Here is a 22,904-nt window from a genome sequence, read left to right as displayed (position 1 = left end):
TTAAGTGTGCAAGTGTGCATGTATTATAGTATGCAAGTATACTAGCAGTATATCAGTATTCTAGTATAAAAGCGTGCTAGTATGCAAACAAGACAGAAAATGCAAATATAATTAAAAGTGCTAAATAGTTGTTTTTTTCTCAAATTACAGTTGTTAAAAATAAAGATTTGGTGTTCAATCACTTTCTGTGATGTTCAGTTTCCGATGCATACTCAAAAAATAAGTACGTGTAATAAGTATAACATGCACGTATTCATGCAAGCTCTTTCAGTACAATATTGATAGCTATCTGTAAATTAATATAATCAAAATGATAACAAGCCTTAATTATCCAAAACACACGGGTGTGTTTATGTGTTTTCTACATGAATGTGATACATGTCTGTAGTGTGTGCAAATTTGATCGTATGGACAATCAGTGTTAATGAAAGATACATGAAAGACAAATCTTTGTAAACATCACACTCTCACTACAAACATGTCATTCAAAGCATTGCACAAATATTCATAAGGCAAATTTGCATAACTAATTCATAGTTATGCATAATTCACAATTAAGCATAGCATATGAGTGGGCATAAAAAGAAAGAAATTAAATAGATATCTCGAGTAAGAATATAAAATGATATATGTTTTATTCGAAATTCATATACATCCTTCACAAGATGGTTTAGATAGAATTATCCCTAACATAGTCATATTTCTTACTTGCACACTAGTACACTTGAACACTTGCATAGTTGAATACTAGTACTTGCATACAGGCAAATGTGCATACTAGGACATATAGAGTGAACTACAAGCTCAAACTGTATTTCTTTAAAAAAAAAAAAAAAATCAATCCAAATTTGCCATTAAATAAATGCTTGTGCAAAAAAAAAAAAGGAATATAGAGGTGTGCATTTGAAACAATTTAAATACTCAAAGGTTATTCCACATTCACTGGTCAGTAAAAGAGCATAGATACTTAAAATAAATAGGCATACTAAAATTATTAGCATCCAATAATCTGTGCATACTAAAATATGAAAACATAAGTATGCATACCCAAAATGATAGTATGTAGAATAAGTATTCATACTCAAAAAATAAGAATTCAGAATAAGTATGCATACTCAAAATGATAGTATGTAAAATAAGTATGTATACTCAACATGGTAGTATGTAGAATAAGTATTCATACTCAAAAAATAAGAATTCAGAATAAGTATGCATACTCAAAATGATAGTATGTAAAATAAGTATGTATACTCAACATGATAGTATGTAGAATAAGTATTCATACTCAAAAAATAAGAATTCAGAATAAGTATGCATACTCAAAATGATAGTATGTAAAATAAGTATGCATACTCAAAATGGTAGTATGTAGAATAAGTATGCATACTCAAATAGTATGTAAGGAATCATGCATCAGCCAAAAAGCAGTGCTATTTATGAATCGAGAAAGATACATTCAAGACAAATCTTTGTAAACAAAAACATTGCACAAACAATTCAAATACAACTTTTCCTAATGAATTTAGCATACTTGAGATAGAGTAAGTAAGCATGGTATATAAGAAAGCATGAAAATAAAAGGATAGCAAAAAGAAAAATAGAAATTTAACTAAGCCTACAGAATAAAGTATATTTTATTGTCACATACTTTAGAGGAGCATCAATGCAGCGCTGCTGACTGAATGTTGTATATTTCTAAAAAAGCTGAAATATTTATTTTATACAACGATTGATGGAGCTTCAGTGTGAACGTATGCAGGACAAGGGCTATTGCACCTCACGCTTCATTACTTCCTGTATCTCTGTGCCTGTGAGCTTTAATACAAAGTCTTTATCTCTCTATCGCTGTTCTCTTCCTTATTCGTTCATTCTCCCCCTTTCCCACACTTTACTCTCTTTTTCCCTCCTCTCTCTCCCTATCTTTTTCTCCCTGTCTCTCTCTCCTCTTCTCTCTCTCTCTCTCTCTCCTCCTCCTTTCCTGTTCCACTCTCTCATTCTCTGTCTGTCCCTCTTTCCCTCACCCTCTCCTGTTCTCTCTTTCTTTCATTCCTCTCTGGCAGCAGTGTGTGTTTCTCACACTCGCTTTGCAGCCAGAGCAGACGATGCTCTTGTAAAAGATCTTTCAGCTCCAAACACTGTTCGGTTTTCTCTCTTCATTGTTACTGAAGAGGAAAATAATACAGTGTTTGCAACACGTGAATTCAAAGCAGGTAAGGGTTTTGTTTCGTTGTAGCTTCATATTTATCTCCTGCAAATGGTATACAGACTGACTGTTCTTTACGGAAGTGTATGATGTGGATATTCTGCATGTTCGACTAGTACATTTTATCCTAATTTTACCTTTCTTTGTAATTAAGCTACATCCTTCATTCGGCATCTTCAATTTCCATCACTTTCGGCTACACAGACTAATTACTGACATGACCTGCTCTCTATCTTCCTGTCCCACTTACTCTCTCAAAACACTGAGAGAGAGAGAGAGAGAGAGAGAGAGAGAGAGGGGGATTTCCTTTTTCTTTAACAATCCTGTGAATTTAACCATCATACCTGACATTCTTTTTAGCCTGAGACACCATGGGTACTCTCAGAGATCTTCAGTTTGCGCTCCAGCTGAAGATTGAAGAGCTGCGTCAGAGAGACGCTCTGATTGACGAACTCGAGCTGGAGCTCGACGCCAAAGACGATCTCATCCGGCGTCTTCAGGGCGAGCTCGACCGCCTTAGGGTCACTCTCAGCGCTCCCGGATCTGCCACAGGTACCTTCATTTTCTGAAGTATTAACAGTATAAACAATTGATGATCCAACATCAACTGGTGTGAAGAAATGAGACTGAAATGATTGCCTAGTGAGAGTATGAAATAGAGATATGCAGCCACGGTGCTCACTGAGGCGTATCAGAAGTACAGGAGAAGTACAGGAGGGGACTTGATAGCTAATATTTTGGGCACGTAGGACCCTCTGATTTATTTTTTTTACCATATTGAAGGGAAAGGTCATGGAGAGAAGTGTTGTTGTTTTAATTACATTTTCTTTTCCATTACTTTTTCCACAACTGTCATATCTCTTAACCCACATATCCTAAATCCAAAGTAATAACAGCATAATAAAGTCATTCCATAATAATAATACCATCATAACAGATATCATGATGGGTTTTTACAATAGTCTATGCAATATTTCACCCTTTACAGTGAAGGCTGCATTTCCTCACACTGGGCACCAGTATCTAGATCCTATTCTATTCAAATAATCAGTTTATTAAGGTGTATTTTTTTATTATTCTGGTCATTTAACAGGATGCACACAGAGCCTAAAAAAGGTTATCTGTTTTAGATTTTGCACTTATTTCTGATTAAGATTCTGTGCTAGTGCATGGAAGGTTGTGAGTTCAAACCTCAGGGCTGTCAGAGCACTGCTGCTCAGCAAGCCCTCCAGACCCACACCTGCTCAGTTTCATGCTTGGATTGAAATCTAACTCACTTCTAAGCCCCTTTCTAAGTCCCCTAAAGCATCTGACTAAAAAAGTAACCCAGAGTGTGTTGTCTGCTTTTTTTCATACCTCAGGGCAACATCGTGCTTCATCTGTAAGGGTGAAGAGAAGATCTGTGATTACAGAGCCTACAAACCTGGACCCAAATCTGATCTTGCAGAATCCTCCCATGAGCCACAGCAAGACCCAGGAGTGAGTCCCACAACTGATCTCATCTCTTTCTCACAAAATCACCTTTCCTTCTGTTCCATCATGTTTCTTTGTAACTGTACTAAAATAGAGTTTGGTACCGATAATTCTCAGAGTGTCGACTCTCGTCCTTTTTTGTCACTTGTACAATGAAGCTGTGACCTTGGCTAACTCCAGTAGATGCAGGCATTGTGTGTTTGGGATCTCACCCACAGAGAGAAATATGGCAATGTCAAAGGGGTTGGCAATGTTTTGGAAAATTTGATCCTGGCCCAGTGGCAGTTATAGCAAAATGACACAAAGATATTGATGCACATAGTGTGTTTTTCTCTCTCAGTCGTTTTCTGTCTCCAAGGTCTCAGCGAGTGATCGAGATGGCACTAAGGGAGAATGAGTGGCTGAAGTATGTAGGGAGGGAGTTATCAGACCTGGTGGATTGTGCGTACCCCACTACGGCTGCCCAGGGAGCCCGACTCATTCAAGAGGGCGATGAGGCGTCTCAATCCTTCATACTGGAAGGTAAAGAAATATAAAAACTAAGGATGCAAAGAACAAATGCTTTGCTTCGATTTTCAAAACTAATAACTACACAGAAAACAACGCAAAATGGTTAAAGTAATTTTATATTATGAGAGGGGGTAGTGGGAGAGTGAAATTGTGGTTTGGGGGAGTGTGGGAGCTACGTAGCGGTGATTGGTCAGGATGGGGAGATTTTATGCCCAAGCCTTGCACTACTGACTGTTACAAAACACTGACACTGGAGACTATTTCCAAAATGTCACCATATCAATGATTATACATTTTACTTTGTTAAATAACAGTGCGTTTTTAAAATACATTTATTATTAGTCTTATTAGATTGTGTGTACTGTCCACCATACACATGCCTGAGTGTTGTTACTATAGAAACATAATGTATCAGAACAAGTGCATTAATGTAAATCTGTGATCTGAATAACAGTCAGCACTACCTCCACAGCTGCTGCTACAGAAAATTAATCAACACCAGTCACTTAACTCTGACCTCTCAAAGTAGAGAATTCAACAGTGCTGTGGTATAAATACCAATAGTACATAGAGATAAAGATTTATATAAGTATGTGTTATATCATTTCATGCACATTATATAGATATCAATGTGTTAGCAGCCATTATAACACTCCGAGTAGGGATGTGAGACGGCTGCTTGCTTATTACCTTTGTGGCCTGAGGAAAAATTCAGACGACATAGAAATGATTTATTATTATTATTATTATACCCCCATTGCTAATATCCTCTATAGTATGTGGTTACTTTCTTAATTTAATATTTTATTCATAAGCAGAGGTTCTTTTATTTCCAGACCACCTTCTTTTTTAATTTTCAATTATACAGATGTTTTTTTTTCCTATATTTTATTACTAAATGCCCTCTGCTCCTCATACAGGTAAGCTGTTACAGCTCAAGGTCTGGTGTAAATGATTTATCACCAGTGCAGCTTTCTCAGACAAACTGATGTGGCCATGATCTTTAATAGGTCACCAATATATTATTTCCCCAACCCTCTGTTTCTCTTTTTTTTGGGGGGCGAAGTTTTAGAAATGATGCCGGTTGCAGTTATATTTTTACCCACTTTGCACATTTGACCTTACATTTTATGTCTCTTATTTATTTATTTATTTTTATCCAATGTCTAAGACAATCAGATTTGCCTTACTTATGTACAACGATGTGTACAGTCATCATACAAGCCAATATCATGGCTGAGTGAGAAAAAACACCCCAGACTAGCAAGATTTTAGGGGTCCATGCACTTTTTGGTCATTCTATTTCTGTGTCAGTAACAGTGATTAAAAAAGAAAACATGAATGGTTCTTTATTGGTTTAAAATCCAGGCACGGGAAACAAAAAAACAAGTCATGTTTTGTTTTTTTTTTTTGCATGTTTTATTATAATTAACACCAAATACAAAATGTATCTAAAGCTAGCTAAAAGAGTCAGAGACGTATTAGCTGATCTTGACCTAATGATTTACAGCCCTACCAGCGGCGTCTCAGCTTTCAGAGAAATGGACCCTTTTTCTGTGTAGTTCATTTACAATTTATTTTTTAATTTGCAAAGAAGGAAAAGAAACACAAGCTGCTTTTAAAATCTGCTATTAATTATAATAAAACAAAAATGACTTGTTTTTCATTGTTTTTGTTGATTTTTGAAACAATAATTAAAAAAATATTATTTTTTTTATTTCTGTTACTGATATGAAAATAGAAAGACCACAGAGTACACAGATATTCGTTTTCTCTGACCTACACATGGTGTGATCATGCTTATACAAAAGTACGTGACCCTCTTTTGAAAAATCACGTAGCATATTTTATGAGACATCTGCACCTGGAAATATATATTTTTTCCTGTATGTGTGTCTTCATAAATTACACCATTATAGTCTAATAGTGATGTTGTAACTACTTCAGATTTCCTTATCATTGTATACCATTAAAGTGATATATTGTCACAGCTTGTAATACACAAAAGTATCCCACACTCTGTATACAGGTATTTTAACTAATTCTATATACCTATATAAATCTGTTTTACTGGAAGCTTCCATGGTACTGACAACAGAGAGACAGAGAGAAGATCAAAAGGCAAAGCGAGAGGGAGATAATGTCTGTGTGTGATATTGTGAAGCGAAACATGAAGTGAAATGTGTGTGAAGATAAAGAGCTGGAGTGTGTCAGGGAGAGAGCATCAGAAAGGCGCTTATTAATACAGCAGCTTTGGCGCTGCTGATACACTGGCATGATGTGACTGGTGCCGTGAGCTGGCATCACTTCTAGAGATGACGACGTGTCCGACTGAAATTTGTGACATCTCAGATAATCTGTCACTCAGCAATGGTTGCCCCTGGCAACGGCACCAACCTGAGATGGAGGGCACATCTCTAAGGGGTGTCGTGTGAGCATGTTTTCATATCATGATGGGGACCAAATGTCCCAAGCATAGAAATATATCTGACTTTTTTATTTTATTATTTTGTGGAGACATTTGGTAGGTTCTCACCCGGAAAACTGCTTTTATTATGAACCTTATTTTGGTTACTGAGGTTAAGGTTAGCGTTAGATTTAGGTGTACACATTAGCAGCATTAATTAGCTGCATTAATAATTACGTTCTCACAAAGATTGTAAGACAAATGTGTGTCTTTCAGAGGGAAAACTCGAGCTATCCAGGGCTGGCCAGAAGCTGCACATTATTGAAGCTGGAACACTCTTTGGAGAGCTGGCCCTGCTTTACAACTACACCTGCACTTCTACTGTTACAGGTGCGCACACACACACACACACACACACACACATCCCTCTATATCTGGAAAATCTCATCCAATATTAAGCAAACAAATGCAGTAACAGGGCAGCTGGTTCAGCCGGTTCTCTCTCTCGCTCTATCTCTCTCTCTCTCACTTTCTAACACACATATTTGAGATGCGGTGCATGCACTAGCATGAGCAGCCCAAAAGCACACAATGAGCAGCAGATTATTCCCATCAGCACTGATCTGCTTTGGCATGGTGAGATCAATGGAATTTCAAATCAAAGATCCCCAAACACGTCCACAATCTCCCAAAACGCAGAGTGCACAGACTATCAAACACACGCTCCATCTGCTTACTGCAGCATTCTCAAGTACGCATTCATTCTCCGGATTGTGGAAGATGGTGTGATATCTACTGCAGGCGGTAATCGATTGAATAACAGAGATTGTGTAATACATATTAAAAGAGAAAACAGGGTAAAATGAGGATGGTGAAAATGTTTTTACCTACCAGGCTCAAGCTTTTCATAGAGATCATCAAAAATGAAATGAGGCCCTCTGCACTGTAGTGGATAATTCAGGATTTGTGGCATATATTGTGATTTTGGTACCTCTCTGAATCTCGTATTCATTTGTTTTAAAATTTAATGTGATCAGTCTAGAGTCAGCATTTACAAATTTGGCTGTACACTATATGGCCAATAGTTTGTGGACACCTGACCCTCACACTCATCTGTGGGCCTTCCCCAAAGTTGGAAGCACACAACTGTGTAGAATGTCTTTGTATGCTGTAGAATTACAATTTCCCTTCACTGGAACTAAGAGGCCCAAACCTGCTCCAGCATGACAATGCCCCTGTGCACAAAGCAAGCTCCATGAAGACATGGTGTGTTACGGGTGGAGCGGAAGAACTCAAGTGTCCTGCACAGAGCCCTGACCTCATCCCCACTGAACAACGACTGAACCCCAGGCCTCCTCACCCAACATCAGTACCTGACCTGTGGCTGAATTGTGGCTGAATGAGCACAAATCCCCACAGCCATGCTCCAAAATCTAGTGGAAAGCTTTCCCAGAAAAGTGGGTTATAACACCAAAGTATAACAGCAAAGGAGGGGGATTAAATCTGGAATGGGATGGTCAGCAAGCACATATGAATGTGATGGTTAGGTTTCCACAAACTTTTGGCCATATACTAGCCATGTACTTAAGAAATTATTTTTAATTAAATGCAATTTGCATCAACAACAATTAAAAAATGGATTTACAATTTGGTCCATGTAGAGCAGTGTGGTATTAACTTTGTGAAAACAGTTTAAAAAAGTGAACTTGGTAGTCACTAATGCCTATTAGCAATTGTACTGAATTGGTTAACGTTTCTGTGTTAGTTTTCCAAAGGGGTAAGAACCTCCACCCCTCCTACCTTGACTTTTTTGTTAGTTCCTGTGTGACCCCAGTCCTGATGCACACTCCTACTTCAATTACAAGCAGAGAGGCCATGTCTTCTTTATGGACAGGCATAGAAGACATGCCTTCTTCACTGGCCATGGAGGCTGTATTTCTGCTTGGAGAGAGAAAGTAGATTCTCTGCTTGGAGAGAGAGAGAAGTAGAATAAGATCAAAGAAATTTAGTTGATATCATTTCTAAAAAAAAGCATACCTATAAAAAAAACAAGGCATACCTTCTGTTTTACCTCATACACACTGTTTGAATCGGTGCAGCTGCATCCATAACACTGAGATTCAACTCTTTATATACCTATAAGGTAATTCTCAGTTCCAGGAGTTCTATTTGCTGAGCAATTTTGTGTTTTTCCTGCTCTATTACACCTAATGGATCAGACCATTATCAAGCCCTACATGAGCCAATGTCAGATGTGTTACATGAACTGTTCATCGGGATCAGTGGACATAAGCTCTTTTTTTTTTTTGCTGGAAAACAAAGACCATGGCTATTTAGGATATAGGCCGTATTTTTTATTGTGAAAGTAAGTCCTTTTCTCTTACATGTATCATTAGTTTCAACATTCTTGTCCTTGTCTTACTTCAACTAAACTTAAAGGGGAAATTCTGCCAAAAAGATGTATGGATGCTCACTCAACCCCTCAGGTGGATGCACAGTCAGGAGCTTTGAGTAATTGGTCTCTCTCTTTCTATTTTCTCTATCTTTCCCCATTCAGCTCAATTCAGTTTTTTTTTATTGGCATGACTGCTTTTCTATTATGAATGCTAACCACAGAATGCTAATGCAGCTAGTACTGCTGACAACAGAATGATAACGTAGAATATCATTAACATTTGTTCACCCAAGTTCTTTTCTGTACATACACTTGCTTTAAGTGATACTGCTAACTTCAAAATAGAACTACAGATGGGTGGCAAATGAAAGAAAAAAAAAAAACAGTGTTATGCTGTCAGAGGCATATTCTATCCTGATTGGTGTGGTCTCTACAAGGATGACTCCGCCCCCATCCACAGGTCAGGAGGATGAACATGGTGTAAATCGTATACTCTGGCCTTCACAGTCACAGATCTCAGACAAACTGAACTGGAATGATGTGTTAGACAGCAAAAACAGTCTCCACCACCATCAGCAAAACACCAACTGAGGGAATATCTTTTGGAGGTATGGTTCATCGCTCCATTGCAGCTCCAGAGACTTTATAGAATCTGTGTCAAGCTGCTCTGGCGGTTCAGAGTGGCCTAATACCTTACTAACACACTTTATGTTGGGTTTTCCTTTAATCTGTCACTTATCTGCTCATTATCATCTGCATATCTTTTAGCTTCCTGCAAAATTATGTCTTTAAATTGTGAGTAAAGTGATCCTGTGATTCGTCACACTTACATACACACAGTATAATTGGCTTGTATATTTGGTAGATTTGATGTCTTTTTTTTTTAAACCAGATTTCTGTATGATTTAAACGTAAGTTGAAATATATTTCCTGGTTATAATCTCTACGTTCTATTTTTTCCCCTCTTTTTCACTCTCTCTTATTTGTCGATCAGCCTCTCTCTCTTTCTCAGTGAAGTCCTCAGTTTTCTCCATGTCTTCTGAGCTGAAACCCGCAGCTTTGACCTGTTTTCTGACAGAGAGACTGATTGAGATTGTAAAAGTGGGGGAGAAAGAGAAAGACAGAGAATGGGTTAATGTTTTCCACAGACTGAGCCTGAATTGAGCAGTGCCGCTGTGCCAATGCTTTATTCCACTCGATCGGGTCATTATGTCACATCTCCTCTCTCATTCGCTCTCTCTGTATGCTGTTAGTCAGCAACTGTCTACTTTGATTGTCTGGCGCTTTTATCTTGCAGATCTCCTTCTCCCAATTCCCCCTCTTTCCCTCTGTTTTTCACTGAAAAAATTCTCAATCTATTACTTGAACATCTCTCTCTTCCCCGCTTTTCAGTTCCTCTATACAGGGATGGATGAACAACCCCGACTGAGTGATTTCTTTATAATGCTTCATCTTTATCATTCTCTCTTCGTACCACTGTGCTGCTGAATGCTCCATTCTGATTGGTCAAAAAGCATGATTAATTTTCAATAACAGCAGCTGTGACAGTAGTTCCAGCAGCAAAGCAAATCATAGGTTTCTGTTAATGCCTGGTGAGGGCTCATAGCTTCTATAATGTAAGTGATAACAGGAGCTAACTTATTTTGTGGACATTCCATAATATTAAATGTAACTATAAATGGATAAAAAGCATGGTATCTCATTGTTTAATAAATAAGATAATACTAATAAGAATAAATACTTCAAGAAGTGCTGTTATAGGAAAATAATCAACTTCCGGGTGGTAACAGGAACTCCATCATCGATTATTTTCCTATAACAGCATGTCTTGTGTTTTATTTCTTATGTATCATTCCCACTTATTTATCCTTCATTCTCTGTCATTGTTCTTCTCTATAGTTCTTCTTCATATACCATTCTCAGTCAATTTCTTTCTATAATTTTCCTCCTTTTCTGGGTCTGTCTCCTTCGCAATTATACATTTTATCTTTTTCTATCTAGATATTGTATTTTTTCTCTCCTCGTGTCACTTCTTTCCTTATCTTAATTTCTTTTTTCTCTATAATTCGTTCTCTTCTCCCCAAGTTACTCCGTTTCTACGGCATTCTCTGCCTGTGTCTCTTTTTCTCTATATAATAATCTATATCCTCCCTCTTTCTATTCTTCTCTCCTTGTCTATTTTTTCTCATTCTGTTTCTCTACATCACCTGAATGTCTCACACAATGGGGACTCTCGGCGCATGTTTGCTTCATTCATAGCCTGATGACTTCCATTTGACTGAGCTGAAATTCCCGCATAACCAATGTGCTGAGAAACTCTCAGTGCAGCCCGTAATAAGCATGCATCTGTAGAGGTGGACCAAACAGATCGCTTTTTAATAATGTAACACACAACAATGTAATGGCCTTATTAAAAAGATGACCTTTCAGCAGGACATGCTCTCAGCTGCTATGGAGATAGAAGACATTTTATTAGACTTCTTATCTGAGAGATGGCTGAATGGTCTCAGTGAATTTTGTATTATGAAATATCTTAGTGTCATTTCAGAAATGGCTCTCATGCAGCACCAGACATCACACTTACACTAGTGCTAGCATCTCACAAGAACATTGCTTTTTTAAATCATAAAAAATAAAAAATAGCAGTGCAGGGAGAGCTAATAAATACTACTGTTACTGCAAAATTACCCAAATTAATAGGTAAACAAAGTAACTAAATTAATATTAGAAATTAAATATCACAATGAATATAAAATGCAGAACAGTTTTTGAGGTTTTGATTCTGGGTATCCGTAGCCAGGAGTCCAAGAGAGCAAAATTGGCCGTGCTCTTTATTCTCTCTCTCCTCTATCACTCACAGTGACACTAGCCAATCCTGGGCGTCTGTGAGCTCATGCATGTGGAAGTGGGTGAATAGTGCATTACTCTGAGTGTGTTACACTGCCTCCCTGATGCTGTGTGAGCAGCAGTTTGAAAAGATGCAGTCGGCTGGCTTCATATGCCTTGGAAGAAAGACAGAATGAAAGAAAGAAAGACTAGGTAGAAAAATGAAAGAAAGTAAGAAAGAAAGAAAGAAAGAAAGAAAGAAAGACTAGCCCGAAAAGCATTATTGAACAGAACATGAAGAAAGAAAGAAAGAAAGAAAGAACGAAAGAGAGAAAGAAAGAAAGAAAGAAAGAAAGAAAGAAAGAAAGAAAGCAGGAGCTAAGTGAAGAGAAGTGCTATATTTCTTCCCTTGAACTCAGAAGACTCAATTAATCTGCATCATTATTAATTTAAGAAGTCAGGAAGTGAAGATGGAGAGAATGGAGGAGAGGAGAGGAAAAGCAATCGCTCTCTCAGCTGTTCTCTTTAGATGTGTAGGAATGAGAGCAAAGCAGAACGAGGTCAGTGTGCAGAAAGAGAGAGAGAGAGAAAGAGAGAGAATAATTTCTTCATCTGCTCATGTCTGAGTGCTGGGTTTAAAGTCTTCATTTCCTCCTTCACAGTGTGGCTGTGTTCCTTAACAATCCATAACAGTTGTTTATTACTCATCTGGAAGAAAACTCCATCCCAAACCATCTGTCACTATATCAGTATATGTAATGAGACTCATCGTTTAAGGCTTATGGGAGCTTATACCACAGTGCTGTTGAATTCTCGATTCTGATTGGTCAGAAGGTGGTGATTGTTTAAACAGCAGCTCTGACAGTTGTGCTAATTGTAATTCGTATCACAGGTTTATATTAATGCGCTCTTTCTAATCGCTGGCAACTTGCTGTGTTTTGATGAAGCATCAGGCTGCATCACGCCACACTGTCACTGATTATTTTTCCATACAGATATAGAATATCTCATTTACCATTACTATAATATAATGTGGGACAGTCACAGTATTTTGTGAAACAGAGGTCAGCCCAACTCCAAATGAGTGATGATCCAGTAGCTCACACACAGCCTTATCTGACTCATATACCTCAGTGAAACAGCAGTGATGAACTCATCCCAGTCACTGTCAAAAGAGCCACAACTCAGCCCTGATGAGATCCTATCTCAGAGAAAAGCTGAGAGCTGGGCGAAGTTCAACTCAAAACAGAGAATGGATGGATGGATGGATGGATGGGGAGGGAGCTGGGAAAGAAAGAAAGAAAGGATGGAGGGATGGATGGATAGAGGAGCATATCGAAGAAGGGATGTTGGGAGTGTGGGGTTTGGGAGAAAGAAAGAAAGAAAGAAAGAAAGAAAGGAAGGATGGTGGGATGGAGGGAGGGAGGGAGTTAGAGAGAGAAAGGAAGAAAGAAAGAAAGAAAGAAAGGATGGATGGATGGATGGTGGGATGGAGGGAGGGAGTTAGAGAAAGAAAGAAAGAAAGAAAGAAAGGAAGGAAGGATGGAGGGATTGAGGGAAGGAGGGAGTTAGAGAGAGAAAGGAAGAAAGAAAGAAAGAAAGAAAGAAAGAAAGAAAGGATGGTGGGATGGAGGGAGGGAGTTAGAGAAAGAAAGAAAGAAAGAAAGAAAGGATGGATGGATGGTGGGATGGAGGGAGGGAGTTAGAGAAAGAAAGAAAGAAAGAAAGAAAGAAAGGAGGGATGGATGGATGGATGGATGGATGGAGCATACCGAGGGAGGGATTAAGGGCGAGTGTGAGGTTGCAGAAAAAGAAAGAAAGAAAGAAAGAATTTAAACACAAATTTTATTTAAATCTCTATCTCTCTCATTGTCTCTCTCTCTGTCTCCCTCCCTACCTCTGTCTCTCTCTCTGTCTCTCCCTCCCTCCTTCTCTCTCTCTCTCTAGCACTGATGAGCAGTAAGCTGTGGGTGATTGAGCGTCAGACGTTTCAGAGAATCATGCAGAGGAGCAGCGTTCTCCGCATCACTCAGTCTGTGGATGTTCTCCGCAGGTCAGGACCTTAATCGCAGCTCCTTTATAAAGCCGCACAATGTCAGGCCTTGGAACAACCCATTCATGAACAAACGCAAAATAACACGGCAAGGTTACTTTTCTATTAAACCTTCCTAGAATATTTCTAAAGCAGATGAACAGACATCATGCGGTGGTATTCAGCACAGTTACAGAGCAAGCTGAGACACAATTCTGGGCCACAGGAAAAGGCTACCATGCTGTGAGGGCCAGAGTCATTTGCTGATTTCCTTCTGTTTACCTCCTTTCATTAGTTTATTCCCATTTTCAGTGTGCCATTGCTCTGCGCCTTACCAGAGGATAAGCTCATTAAAATCTCAGACGCTCTGCAAGAGGTGAGAACTTCTATTCTAGCAACCTCACATACTGTATCCTGTATGTACTGTATGCTAGAAGTCTATATATAATTACACAAATATCTGATTAAGATTTGACAGAATTATTAGCTTCATAGCTACAGTTCACTACTTTTACAGTATTTATGTATTATACACTACACACCTTTCTGGCAGTGTCATTACAGCGATGGTGACTACATTGTGAGACATGGCATTCCCGGAGACACCTTCTTCATCGTGAGCAGTGGCCAGGTGAGACACCTACAGACAGGCGAGTGTAAAATTACACATGCTGCAATAATAACAATGATTTAACGTCTTTCTCACACACAGAGACGCTTTACTAAAACAATGTGTAATTGTAGACAAGGGATTTGAACTCTGACAGTCTGATCACTAGCAGAGAACATAAATGCTGCCAAAAAGAGTCACAAGACAGCTTAAAATAATGTGTATTAACTTAAAATGTAGTGTTTAGTTTAGGGTTTAATGTGTTAGTTATACAGTATAGTATAGTTCAATCATACAATACCAGTGAAATGCCTGGAACAGCCTCTCTCTCTGGGAGCTAATGCATCACTGATATGAGAGGCATGTATGCTACTGACGTATTGATTTATTATTTTTTTAAATAATGGCTGCAGTGTCTGTGTAATTTTAATGGATGTTTACCTATTTACCTAATAGTTGATCTGCTGAGCAGTTCTTCAATAGTTACAACATTCAGACTTTTTTTTGGCCTAAATATTTAAGTAAATCAGAGCAAGACTAGTTTGGACTCACATATATTACGTGTCTGTCTGATCGTCCATCAGGTGCGAGTGTTAGAGAGGCGCTCGGTCAGTGAGGACAGTGTGTGTGTGTCCATCCTCTCCAGAGGAGACAGCTTTGGGGACAGAGCTCTGAAAGGGTAAGAAACCTAAAAGGGTAAGCATCCAGCAGGGGGCGATGGCCTCCACTACACCATGCTGAGACAACACACTCCTCTTTCCTTTGCAGTTTTGAAGGTGTTGAGTAGAGGTGTACAGAGGGTTAAATCTTCCTCCTGCACTTATTATTTTTGTTTGCACCTGCCCACAATATTTTCTAAAGAATTTAGTTGGTACAATTCCCAAAATGTAAACAAAATAGTACCGTAAAACACAGTTAAGCCATCCTGAACGGGTAAACAAGTACTGAGCAGGAATGTTTCCAAATACGAATACATTATTCAGAATAAACAGATAATGTGATCTAAATGGATGCAAATACAGATACAAATAGTGGCGCACTATAATTTCTTTCTTTATTTATTTGAAGGTTTTTTTTTTTTTTGCTTTTTTTGGCTTGCAAGAAAGGTTGAGATCAGAGGGCCTGGGATCCCAAGCGGGAAGTTTTTACTTTCATGTAGCTGAGAGGGAAAGGTCAGATATGAAGCTTATGGGACAAACAAAGACCATATTCATTAAGATGAACATACTGCGTTCATTCATTCATCCTTAGTAACTGCCTGGTCAGGGTCGACGAGTTTTGCATTAGGATACTAGTTTGTTTCTGTTTTGGGACATAGAACCAAATAATTTCTGTGTGAACTGCGTAACAGCGTGAGTTGAGATCAATTATCCGCTGGAGTGATGTAGATTCCAGAGCCAGAATTCACACATTATGAAGACACTGCTGGCAATTCTACCTCTGGGGTTTTCCCTGCGTGGAATAGTGATAAGGTTTACATTTAGAATACATAAATAAATAAACCTTCCAGTATAGGCCATGCTCACTTCAGATTTAATTCTGAATACAGATACAGATATTGGGAGCACTAAACAGATACGGATACAGATGCCGATAGTTGCATTGTGTTACTACCCTATTACTGAAAGTGAATGAATGACGGTGGTAAATGCATCACACAGCACCACACAAGCACCCACTACACTCTCATGTTAATGAATGCAGCCTTGCTTTGTTCCATGAGCTTGGTATCTGACCGCCTGCTCCCACGTGTATAAAAGTAAAAAACGTCCGCTCCCAGGACATTTTTGTTAGTCCCTGCAGGATACCAGTCCTAATGCAAATCGCTACTGTAGAGGTTTTTTTTTCTAATGCACAGCTGTTTCCCCAAACCAACCCAACACCAGATCTGCTCTTCACTGAGTGTGTTGTTCAGGTTTGAGATAAGCAACTGCAGCCGTCTTGATTGTGAATAACTTCCTGTCCTATATTTATTCTACTCTAGAGTATACGCTTACGCTTCAGGCACAGAGATTTCACTGAAGGTTTTTCTGCTGGACTTTGGTATTGTCTCTGTGGGATGCTTTACCTGCGTCTGTGTGTGCATTTATCTATGCATAATGCTAATATCCATCACAACAGATCCTTCAAATTGCAGGAATTCAGCTGCAAAAAAATGGCCAGTCAATCTACAGTTAGAGAGTCCCAACTGTTAGAGAAAAGCAAACATAACTATCTGAAACCTAGCTAAAAAAGACATGTCCAAATACTGTGCAACAGTGTTATATAATTTATTAGCTGCAGTATGATGATCCTCTGTCCTGCTCCTCTTATTGATAACCCCTGTTTACACTGGTAGTTTTTCCTCTTTACACTTATCTATTCTGATCTGTCTAATGCATAATAACATCATTTTCAACACCATTAGGAATATATAAATCAAATACATGTTAAATGTATACCTGTTTCTGTTTTTTTTTCAGAGAGGTGTCAAGGTCTTTGAGTGTTGTTTCTGCAGGTGATGTCACATGTCTGGTCATAAACAGAGAGTAAGTATTTCATGTTAAATAATGATTTTTTTATATATATATAATATCATGCAGCCTAGATGGTTCTAAATCCACAAGCTGTCATATATAGGCAACGTTCTGGCAAAAGGAAGAGTCAGCATTATTACCATATTCTCAGGTCTGTCGTGAGGTTTATAGGAGCATCTGTAGACACAAAGGAGAATGGAAACAATGAGCCGAAAGCCAGGTATGCCTTTACTACAAACCCCATACACCTCTGTATTAGCAATGCACATTCGAGTGCAGTTTGTTGTTTTTATAAGTGCTTTTAAACCTATAATAATAATCATATATTCCTCTGGAGTGCTGTTGAATTCTCAATTCTGATTGGTCAGAATCGGATAGTTTTCTATAACAGCAGCTCTGACAGCAACTTGTAAGCTAGTTCCAAAGAAGCTCAGGTCACTTGGAGAGAAAGGATGGCTTATAAATGTACTTTAAAAATGCACATACTACTTTTATAATATTCCCCCTGCTGAATGATTCTGAAATCTGCCTGTTGAAATGTGCAGGACTCCAGACGGAGGCGATGGAATGTGCCATGTCTCACTCAGTGATGTTCAGGTGCTGTGTAATGTTGGAGAAGGACGGTACAGCCACACACAACTGGTAAGAATGAAGGAGCAGTAATCGTATGGCTGTTAAAGGTGTATCACGTGTTGTTGAGATGTTTTTGTGTGCAACTGTGGTCCACAGTTCAGTGTTTTAGTGAAACTTTTCCTGAGAGTTCATGCTAATTAAATAAATTGCCGTCTGTTAGGATTTCCACTTTTCGTCTTTCTCTTCAGGTACATTTGAAGAATGACACCAGCTGTGTGTTTGTGCTGAAGGTGATAAGTAAACATGCTTTAGTGAGCTCAGGCAACAGAGCACGCATCCTCACCGAAAAGCAAATCCTGATGGACGCCCGTTGTCCTTTCATTGTCAGGTCAGTTCTCATTGTTCACAATGACCAAGGACTTCCTGTCCAGCTGTGTTAGAGTCTCCGAGACTCAGAGTTTCTCCCAAGATGAAAACTTGATCATATGTGCATTTACGTGTCTGTTTAAAAGTATATCCTGTCTTCTCTCAGGTTATATTGTACCTTTAGGGATGCAAAGTGCCTCTATATGTTGAAGGAGGCGTGTCTGGGTGGAGATCTGTGGAATTTACTAAGAGAGAGGTAACTCCTGCCTAAAAATGTTAACTGATATTAGTTTACTTACGCATATACACTCAATCTCCACTTTAATAGGAACACCTGCTCAGTCATGCATTATCCAATCAATCAATCATGCGATTTTTCATACACAACAATCTAAAGATTTTACACTGAATGGTGTACACTGAACATCCAGTGAACAGCACTTCTGCACCTTGTTGATTAGAGAGGTCAGAGGAGAATGGCCAGACTGGTTGAGCTGACAGGAAGGCTACGGTAACTCAAATAATCACGCTTTACAACTGTGGTGAGAGGAAAAGCATCTCAGAACACACACAACGTTAAAACTTTGAAGCGGCAGAAGATTACATTGGGTTCCACTCCTGTCAGCCAAGAACAGGAACCTGACACTACAGTGGGCACAAGCTCACCGAAACTGGACATTTGAAGATTGGAAAAAGACCACAAGATGTTTTTCCAACCTTCAAGTGACTATGTTTCAGTATGATGTTCCTATTAAAGTGGCCAGTTAGTGTATTGTTACTCAGTAAAAATAATACCTATCATATTGTTGTATAGTATTGTCAATTACCACAGTTTGTCTTCAAAAGAATTCTACAGTACTGTGTTACTGTACCTTAAGGAAAGTGATATGTTTGTTTCAGGGGTCCATTTGATGAAAACGCGGTCCGTTTCTACACAACCTGTGCAGTGGAGGCTTTGAGATTCCTCCACGGCCAAGGCATCATCCACAGAGACCTGAAACCAGAGAACGTGCTGCTGGATCAGAAAGGATACGCCAAACTGGTGCAGTGTTCTCTTCTTCACATTCTGAAAGGATGCTGAAAGGATGATCATTTTCTCTACACAGTATTTGGACTAAATCTTATTTCTCAGAAGCAGAGATAGCAATAATCAATTATTCAAGCATTCAAGTTCATCTATTTGTATATACAGTATGAGTAACCACAAAATATAACTCGTTGTACGTGTTATGTAATGAATAAAACACAACTGGATGTGCTGTTATAGGATAACAACACATGCCATCATGTTTTATTCCTCTTATTCCACAACAATTTGCCAACATTAACGATTATTTATTTAGTAAAGAATGACACATCATACATTTTATGCATTTATAGGTACATTTAATGTTGTTTGATGGAAGTTAGTTCCTGTTATCACTTACATTATAACAGCTATAAATAGCTATTCTCTGACCAGCCTCACTTTTTCTCTCTTGACATAAGACAAAAACACAGCTTGTCATGTTACTGAGGAACTACAAAATCCTGTAAAATTTCCTGTGTCAGAAAACTTCAGGTTACAGCTTTACCCATGACACTTGAGACTCGTTTCAAATTGCTAAATAAACATCTCCTCACAGAAAACTTCACCATATCAGTGGTTACACATTTTTAATCTGTTTCTGGAATGTAACTACAAGTCTCTTTGTGCATTTTACTACAGAAATGATACTAGAACAAGTCCACTAATATACACCCTGCAGCCAGAACTATTGTCAGAGCTTCTGCTACAGAAATTTAATCAACAACTCCTCATCGGAATAGAATAGAAAATTATAGGCTGTGACACACTACAAAAAACCTTTTCATCAACAGCTACTCTCAACATCTCTCTCTCTCTCTCTCGCTCTCTCTCTCTCAGGCAGGCTTCAGCTCTGCTAAGCAGCTTGGTTCTCGCCAGAGAACCTGGTCATTCTGTGGCTCAGCAGCTTACCAGGCTCCAGAGATCATTCTGCACAAGGGTCATGGTGTGATGGCAGATTTGTGGGCTTTAGGAGTCTTTGTTTATGAGTTACTCGATGGCAGGTGAGAGTTGCCCAAACAGACTTCAGATAAATTTACAAGACACAAATGACCATTTCTTCCCTAATCAATGGTCATTTGTGTCTTGTAAATATTATTCAATATGTATCATCAATATGATCATTTTAGCCTAGTATTTATAACATACACATATCCAATATTCCAGTATCTCACTTTTCAAATGCATACTTTTATATCTGTGTATCCCAACCCCTGCAGTCCTCCATTCTCAGGCCCAGATCAGCTAAAGATCTGTGCAGCAGTTTTGAAGGGAATCGATGCTGTAGAGTTCCCAGAGGCCATCAGCAATCCTGCGGCTGATTTCATCAAACGGCTCTGCAGGTAAAAATGCCAAGAGAGTTTATTAGTGAAGCAAGACCTTCACTAGGTTGAGCAACAACTTTCTCCAAAAAGTAGCTGCTCAGACACCTGTAAGCTACTGTTGGTAGAAACAACATTGCTGATAAGTATTGATATTCTGCTGTACAAGGATTCAAGACATTAAAGGATTATAATTAAAATGGCCCCCAAGATGGATTCATGAATTCTGGATGCACACTGAGAGTGTTGGTTGGGATTGAAAGGTCCAGTATAGGGGAGTTTTGATTGGCCTTCATCTAAGGACAGCTGGATATTTTCTAAGAAACCTGGGAGGTAGACAAAAAAAGAAGCTATATGTCATCATTTTAGTACTAGAATGAGAAGCCATGAGATCTATTCACTAAGTCCAGTCAGATTCAACCCCTGGGGAACGCCATTCCATGAGACCGCAAGTGAAAGGCACTGAATCTCTCTGTGCTATTTGCTAGGATCTTAGTTGAAGATCACAGGATATTAAACATAGTTCTGGACAGTTTAAGAAAGCTTTTTTAAAGCTCAGAACATTTTCTCACGGAAAGGGAAAGAAGATCTTTTGCTTTTACAGAAAAGTAACTGCATCTCTTCTACTGAAATTGATCTTAAGATAAATGAAATTTTGTCCAAGATGGCTTTTATGATAAAAAAAAAAGAATATTTCGTATCTCACATCTCTCTGTACACAGAATTACAGTGGTTTGCGTAAGTATTCATCCCAGTGAACTTTTCCACATTCTGTAATGTTACAATCTGGAACTGAAATGGACTTAATTGGGATTTCATTGTATGTCATTACTACTGACTTATGTCTTCTTTACCCAGGCCCTGACTTTTGGTGGATAGACTTTAGGTAGAGACACTGTTGTGCCATATTCTTTTCATTTTTTAATGATGGATTTAATTGTGCTACAAGAGATGTTCTGGATATTTTTATAACCAAACCCTGATTGATTGGTTGACATTATGGGCTATTTTGTGCAGCTTTATGACAGATTTATGACAGTTTCAGGTAGTAACACTACAAAATGTGGAAAAGTTCAAAGCGGGGAAAAATTCTACAAGCCACTGCACACACTACCACATCTCTCAGAATAGCCATGCTCTTTATTTTGCATGGCTCTGCTTTATTCAGTGGTTTTTAGTTGATGTTATTTATCACGCCACTTTCAGAGAGAATCCCACAGAGAGACTGGGCCAGAGGAACGGGGTCAGAGACATCCAAGGACACAAGTAAGAGCTCAGAACTGGTAAACTGAAGACTTTTTTTTTTTGCACAATGAGAAATAAGTTGCAGATTCTTTTTATGTACTTCCTGCAGGTGGTTTGAAGGATTTGATTGGGATGCTGTGTGTAAAGGCTCACACACTCCACCTATATTACCACATGTAAGAACAGCAGAGCACACACGCCATCTTAAAACACGCCAAGAGGACCTTGTTATGAAATTGACATTCATAGCTTGGGTTGATTTGTTATTGCATCATCATGCTGTTTTCCTGTCTTGCAGGTTCAAGGCTTTTTGGATTGTTCCAGCAGTGAGATTCACACAGATTCATCACCAGTAGATGACTCAGACTGGGACAAAGACTTCTGATCTGTGCATTGATCAGATATTATGTGAAAAGACTGTTATGAAGGACATTCTTTATTGAATATTGAAAAAACTTCAGTTAATGAAATTTTTAGCCAGTCAGATACAGATGTTAAATGTAATAAATGAGAATAGAAATTATTTTCTATCTGGCTAAATCTAATAATACTCGGTTTATATGATTTGGATAAGTTATCTGTATCTTCCTACTAAATCTGTTTAATGTGAAATTAAAGCTGAATCATATTAGTTTCTTTATAAAAGGGTTAAACAGGTCACTGTGTTTCATTATGTTTTCATTTGACTAGAAAAAGCTGCTAAATAAAGCAAATGATAAAAGTTATTGGTATATCCTCAGCTGTTTGAGTTTCCTACTGAATTTCATTCAATAAATGTTATCTTGTGAGAATCTGAATAATAATTATATATATATATATATATATATATATATATATATATATATAATGTACCATAAGAATTAATGAAAATCACTAGATGATATGTAATATTTACTACTAAAAAGGTAAATGTTGTCAAGATGGGTGTCAAGATTTTTAGCGGATGTTGCAAATTGTAGCAAGTAAAAATACTTTTGTTTTCAATATATTATCAAATTACAATTATTATTAATAAAATAAAACACCTACATACTCTTACTGGTAAAAGTTCTGTTTTGATTAGCAATAATAGTCTCCCCATGTTACAAATCTTACAGCTGGAAATTAAAAATTCACTTGTGACATGCTCAATATAAAAAAAATATAATATTATCTTAAAAAAATACTGTGACTATTAAAAACTAGAAAAAAGTACAATTAAAATAATTAGTTAAATTTATTTATTTCACTAGTAATAAAAATTTTACATGACAAAATAAATTGAACTGAATATGGCCAGATATATCATGATACATAAAGACATGTTTACAGTTCACAGTGTGCATTATGATTTTTAGGTTTGCTAACAAAGAAAACCTAT

General features: G+C 38.0%; 1 protein-coding gene and 1 long non-coding RNA gene across 2 annotated transcripts; one reads left to right on the top strand and one right to left on the bottom strand.

The window, feature by feature from the left end:
• Positions 1 to 1,803: 1,803 nt before the first annotated feature.
• prkg1l (protein kinase cGMP-dependent 1, like) lies at positions 1,804 to 22,259 on the top strand. Its single transcript, XM_026925559.3, has 20 exons — positions 1,804 to 2,210; positions 2,564 to 2,755; positions 3,565 to 3,682; positions 4,035 to 4,198; positions 6,870 to 6,983; positions 13,762 to 13,867; positions 14,159 to 14,222; positions 14,400 to 14,477; positions 15,041 to 15,135; positions 16,919 to 16,984; positions 17,124 to 17,192; positions 17,518 to 17,614; positions 17,794 to 17,933; positions 18,078 to 18,167; positions 18,812 to 18,953; positions 19,818 to 19,981; positions 20,198 to 20,320; positions 21,506 to 21,565; positions 21,654 to 21,720; positions 21,843 to 22,259. Exons 2-20 carry the CDS (start codon positions 2,575 to 2,577, stop codon positions 21,927 to 21,929), a joined length of 2,025 nt encoding a protein of 674 aa, XP_026781360.3. The 5' UTR covers positions 1,804 to 2,210; positions 2,564 to 2,574; the 3' UTR covers positions 21,930 to 22,259.
• LOC128318687 (uncharacterized) lies at positions 16,898 to 18,853 on the bottom strand. Its single transcript, XR_008302132.1, has 3 exons — positions 18,784 to 18,853; positions 17,113 to 17,149; positions 16,898 to 16,967 (listed from the first exon to the last, which is right to left on the bottom strand). It is a non-coding gene; the product is annotated as an uncharacterized LOC128318687 (long non-coding RNA).
• Positions 22,260 to 22,904: the final 645 nt, after the last annotated feature.

This window comes from Pangasianodon hypophthalmus, chromosome 8 (assembly GCF_027358585.1).
Source record: "Pangasianodon hypophthalmus isolate fPanHyp1 chromosome 8, fPanHyp1.pri, whole genome shotgun sequence".
NCBI classification, from domain to species: Eukaryota; Metazoa; Chordata; class Actinopteri; order Siluriformes; family Pangasiidae; genus Pangasianodon; species Pangasianodon hypophthalmus.
This window is presented reverse-complemented; position numbering and strand designations above follow the sequence as displayed.